At 34.6% G+C, this 6264-nt stretch overlaps 1 protein-coding gene across 1 annotated transcript; it reads right to left on the reverse strand.

Moving 5' to 3' along the window:
* Positions 1-1674: 1674 nt before the first annotated feature.
* Positions 1675-5267, reverse strand: LOC122601971 (glutamate receptor 3.5-like). Its single transcript, XM_043774704.1, has 4 exons — positions 3931-5267; positions 3193-3481; positions 2428-2873; positions 1675-2264 (listed from the first exon to the last, which is right to left on the reverse strand). Exons 1-4 carry the CDS (start codon positions 5254-5256, stop codon positions 1785-1787), a joined length of 2541 nt encoding a protein of 846 aa, XP_043630639.1. The 5' UTR covers positions 5257-5267; the 3' UTR covers positions 1675-1784.
* Positions 5268-6264: the final 997 nt, after the last annotated feature.

Genomic DNA, 6264 nt, shown 5'->3' on the forward strand with positions numbered 1-6264 from the left:
TTTAATTGTATGTATTGGTCAAATTAATGGAAGTTTTTTTCAATTTTCTTGTTGCAGATTACTTCGAATTTCAAGATCTCCAAACCTTATAACTAATATCATAAGCTTTTTCAACTTTGCACCAAGGTTGGTAGGCTTTATGTATGTGTAGTGTTGTATGTGTATCTCATAAAATTTTTAAGCATTTCAGTTGTTATTATTTGTGTATGTGCAACAAAGATGAATATATGCAAGCAATTTTACCTATTGTAAATGATCGAAGTTCTAGAGTTCTAATATCTTATTTTTGTTTACATATATTGTATATTTTGCTAAGTGTTCATAAGTTATATAATTTTGATTTAATAAATTTGGTTCAGATCTGAAACTGTTTTGCTACTTTTGAATTGGGTTAATTGAGGATGGGTTGAAATATTAATTTTTTTCTTTTATAAAATAAATTAGAATAGAGACCGGTTTGTATATAAGTAACTGGTCTCTATGCTTAATATAAAGACCTGTTGACAACCGGTCTCTGTGTAAAAGACCACTAGTCATAGAGACAAGTTGTATAACTAGTCTTTATAAGCCAAACAACATGTCTCTATTTTTTTTTTTTTAAGTAGTGTTGTAAACTGAAAATCTTTTGGTTAACAAATAAAGTTCGGGCATCACCTTTGTCTTGGTTTTCTTTATACGAGTAATTCAGAATTTAGATATAAGGTTTGTTGGTTTTATCCAGCAATATAAACTCAACCCGTTTATTACGTACACATATACGAGTATTTCTTACTTATATTATATAATCATCGTCAATTAATTTAATAATGTACGTGCCGTGCTGACCAGGTTTCTAGTTATTCAGGACTAGCTCTTTCATGTTGTTGAGTTAATATATAATTCAAATCATATTCTTTATTTGGTCAAAAGTCAAGAGTATTACAAACTATATATATTTTTTTATTAACTAACTGTACTTAACGATTTAGTTTATCGTAAGAACCTCGAGACTTTATGTACGCATGGCCGCTGTTTCACTTACATCCCCAAATTGTGCATACAGTTGTTTCCATATACAATCTTTTCTAAAAAGATAAATTACAAATTTTGTCCTATGCTCGTCGGTCCAAAATTGCAGGTTTTATCCATAAGTTTACGAAATTACGCTTTGCATTCCTGAAGTTGGATTTTGCTTTTTCCACACTTTTGGTTCAAAAGTCAACCATTTTGTTCAAAAAGTTATCACTTTTAGTCAAAAAGTCAATACTTTTAGACCAAAAGTGTGGACATGAGACCCAAAGTCAAAGATAGATAACGTAATTTTGTCAATTTAAAAATAGATAACGTAATTTTGTGAAATTAAAGATGAAACCTGTAATTGTAGACCTAACATATGGACGAAATTTGTAATTTATCCTTTCTAAAATTTGGAACAAGCCTTTTCTAATGGACGTGACTCGTGGGGTTCTTAAACAAAAAAGATGCACAATGGAGGAGAGTTAGGAGATAGGGCCCAAATTTTATGGGATCTCCAGTAGTTTGTATTTTGTATGCTTATTTGGCCCAAGCCAAAAAAGTGTACATTAAGCATTTGCAAATGATACAATACTCATTTCGATCATGTTATCAAAAGTCAAATATGTTTGTAAGAAACTAATTTTCGCGTTAACTTCTGACCTAGAGTGCCACATATCTTCAACTACAACTTTTCTAACTAAACGTAATATTTTAAATAGTACTAGTATAAAGTTTAATCGATCTGTTCTCCTTCTTCGTTGGTAGTATGCGTATCACGACTCCACTAGCTATGTTTCCAGGTCCATTGTAGGTTCACTCTTGTTACGAGAAAGCGTATGACTGATGTCTTCCTCTTTTGTATCAAAGAAATGAATCATTTTCTTGAAGTTAGTTGAACAGCAGGACCATCTGCTGTCGCGTGTTCTTGAGTCCCATTCTACTATCTCACGGGTTTGTTCTTCATCAGCATTGTAGAACTGGCGGTACTCACATAATCTCATACCAAAGAAAATGATCATAGAAAGAAAGCATGCGACACCACATATGAGAAATAGACCCCAGAAGTTTTCTAGCGACAGATTTTTTCCTTCAACTTCGGTAGTTTGAGTCAAGCAAGCAGTCGAAGAGAGCCATTTGTCGTGGATTCGTTGTAGGTCTCCGTTTTCTGAAAGCTGGAGGATCGCTGTAGATAGATCGTCTACTAGAGGAGAATCTTTTTTGAATACCTGCAAGACAATTTGACTTTTGAAGTCGAACATTCTAATTTTCTGATTGAACATAAATTTGACTTTTGAAGTCAACGTTCTAATCTTTTTGCATTCTTTTGTTTTTGCATTCTTGGTAAGCTAGCTTATATACTTTGAGTGTTATACTTGTTGAGTTTGCATTGATATGCATACAGGGATAAGTCAAGTAGAAAAGGTAACTTACGAAGCCCCAACCACTTTTAGTAAATTCTTGACCGACGATCCTGAACTCACAATTGGTGTAACGCATGAAGAGCTCAACATAAGGAAGTTCATCAATGACGGCTGCTACACCACCGCCTTGTGGACCTAAGCGAAGTGCATTTAAATACTCCACCTCATCATTCAATAGCTTGATCCTAGACTTGGCGATATTGAGCTCTTCAAGTAAAAATTTGTAAGCAAAAGTTCCATCTTGAACTCCAATCGGGTCATTGGTTGATATCAAGCCATCTATCCCTTCAATGCTTGCAGTTAGTTGTTGTACCGTGAGGATTGATGTTAAGCTAGCTGTATAACTAGAAGTTATTATAAAAACTACAAACAACCACAAGAGCAATACAAATCGTCCGAAAGTGCTCACAGTCTTCTCCCCTGCATATGTAAAAGCCCATTTTAAATTTTGTCGTTCTGAACTCTGAAGATGTATGTATGTAAGTCAATCAAGACTGATTCTTACGGTGCGAAAAAAACATCGTGGAGAAGCTAAACCTGAAAAGTTACAAGCAAAATAGTCAATATTGGATACAATGACATTTATAATTAGGAACAAGTCAACGAGTATTATTTCCTCCTTCTTACTGATTCTCCTGGTTGACAGTCATTTCACAGGCTACAAAAAGTTATCATCATATGCACTTTTGAATCTTGACTATGAAAATGAAAAGTTTATAACGAACTGGTAGTAGTCGTTAAAAATTAGTCAAGTGCACGCAACCAGACAAGATACTTGATACTAACCATAAAACTGTGATAATTTGTCGTCTGGGTGGTCCACGAAATTCATCATTTAATCGATGCTCGAGAATCCAGACAACGAATCCAACGAAAAGAAAGAAACCAAAGGAGACCAGCCACATTTCAATGGTGAACGGCCTAAGAAAGGCCCATGTATTGGGTTTTGATTTGTTGACAGGAGCAACTATGACAAGTGCAGATTCCATGTAAGACCGGGTAAAATCAACTAACTTCTTTCTTTCTGCAGTGATAATAAAATCACCAACTGCAGCATCATACTTCTGAGATTACAAAAGATGAAGATAACTGTTAGGCAAACACACCAAAAAAAAAAAAAAATTTTCACAAAAAATGAACATTGACTGAACCCTAAGCTATTTTTTCAAGTGTACAAGGACCGAACCCTGGCTGGATGGCTACTATTACTGCTAATAGTAAATTATAGATGTTTTCTAGACTTTTAAGGTCATGAGTAAGTTTAGTTAGGACCTTAAAAATTTATATGCTCTTTTGACAAATCTAACATCGAATTATATTTCTCTATTAGCAGCTAAAACAGAGAATTGAATTAGTAAGAACACCATTCTCTCAAAATATGAATTTCAAATAAAGATGTTAACATTTATAATTTATATCTAGACTTAACAAATTCAAACTGTAAGATGATCCTTAGAAATTAAACTAAAATAAGAAAGGAAACGATCTTTCAAACATTTGATCAAGTACTTACATTTTCTGCAACATCTCTAACAAGATTGTTATAGCTTGGGTTTATTTGACCATCACCGTATAAAATATACTCTGGAGTGACGGGGTAAGGAAGTAAGTTAAGAGCAGCTTCAAAGACGTCAATGCAATATCCTCTTACCCCTTGAGGAGACTTGTCTTTTGTTGCAAGTTCTTTGTAACTATTGCCATACGGCACAGCAACTCTCAAAGGCTTTTGATTATTGGGAAAGACCCATCCCCGAGGCTTTTTACTCATTCCACTAGGCCAAATGACACTATAAAGATGTTGATCGCTAGTAAAGTTTTTTGACGTCTTTCCATACAATGATTCAGGAACAGTTATTGAGAGACCTCTATAATTTGACCAATACCCAATAGTTCGTAAACCAGTTCCAACTATGTTTACGATATCATAAGCCGGATGTATCAAGTTCTTGTGATGGTCAAACTTTACCTCACCTGTCAAACCCGTGAAATTTGTGGCCAGAATTGTTTTGAGCAGCTTCTCTCCTTCATTAAATATTCTAAGGGCTGAAAGGTGAATTTTACTTCCACTCATGTTTTCGTGTTTAGAAACATTAGTGAATGTGATACTTCCACTGGATTTCAAGAATGTATCGAGAGCATGTGCAAGTAACCATACAGAATCATAAGCATACAGAGCATATGCGTTAAAGCTTGGTGTTTGTTTGTCTTTCATACTCTTCCATTTATTTGAAAAAGTTCTTTTAAGATCAGAATCTGCAGTGTGTGGTCGAAAAGAGATAACCCCTTGTATGTTATCCATCAACATAGCATCCGGGGCATCCATTGAGTCCAAAACCGCCAGAAGCCAATCCGTGGTAATCCAAACATAACCACTAGTTATCATCCCGAGTTTCTTTGCCACGGTGAAAATATCAAGACCAGAGTCAGGACTTGCGTGAATGACATAAATCCGACACTCCATCAAGTTGATTCTTGTTAGTAGGTCAGTGATCTCACTTTGAGATGCACCTGGAGTGATTGAAGCTTTGTGATAAATCTTTGCTCGTTTCTTGTAAAGGGCTTCACTTAAGGCCAAAATCCCATTTCTACCATAATCGTCGTCAACAGATATGGTAATGACTCCTTTCCAATCGAAATAGAAAACCAAGTCACTAATGGCAGACATTTGGTGGTAGTCGTTTTGTGTGGTGCGGACAAAATAAGGATATTGAAGAGAAAGTGTTGGGTCTGTTGCAGCAAACGAGAGGAGTGGTACCTGAAGATTATTTGCAATGAGAGAAATTAAGTGTGCGACGACAGAGGATTGTGGTCCAATAACAGCAACCACATCATTTTCCATCAACTGCAAAGCTGTATCAGTAAGTAAACAAGAATTTTTATTAAGTACTACTGTAATAATGAATGTAGTAGCTGTTTGTGCACACAAGTAGCAAATGTATCATATCTTCTAAAATTAGAGGCAACAAAGTACCTTCAATGGTGCCAAGAAAGCCACTGCAATTGGTATCATACGAAATAAGGTCCAGTCTAGTTTCTTGAAGAATATCTGGACTAGAGTTAACATCATTGATAGCAGCTAAAATAGCAGGCTTCACAGAACGCCCAATAATCGAATTCACTGTGAATAAAGCCCCAATGTTCACAGAACTAGGCTTTGAAGATAATGGTGATGAAGATCTAACTGACACGGGCACCAACATCAAAAACACCAAGAAAATCACCCTTCTCATTATTGACACACATCAATATTCTCCGTAAAACCTATCTGGTTCTACAATTGATACTGATCAAAACTTACGGTCAAATTAATGGCTAACAATTGCAGTAATAAACAAACTGGAAACAACACTTATTACAATTACTAAAAATATATAAATCAAAGTCTAGTAAAAACAAAAAGATAATGTGAATTAAATCTACATGGGTCCTTGGATATGTTTTTTGAAACAGCTACTTCTCATTGATGATTTTTGCCCCTATTTTAATGTTTAACTAGATTTGCTTCTCTATTTCGGCTATTTTGTGGTCTGAAAATTAGTTTTGGACATTTATCTACTATTTTAATATTTTGATTATTATCCGAATTTGTGATACACTTGAATAGTTATAGTCCATAAGATATTGTAAGTTTTTGGTTTAAACAACAAAAGCACATCCAAATATCACTTGTCAAAACAAATTTTATTGCTACACATTATTTGATATCATATATACTAAATTAATCACCTTCAAAATGCATAACACAATACAAAGCAAAATAAAGTAATTTACCATTTTCGTTATACAGTATGCAGACTCCAGTCATACCTAAAGAAGAAATCAAGCTAGCCAGAAAGCAGCAATACAC

This window comes from Erigeron canadensis, chromosome 5 (genome assembly GCF_010389155.1).
Source record: "Erigeron canadensis isolate Cc75 chromosome 5, C_canadensis_v1, whole genome shotgun sequence".
Lineage (NCBI taxonomy): Eukaryota > Viridiplantae > Streptophyta > Magnoliopsida > Asterales > Asteraceae > Erigeron > Erigeron canadensis.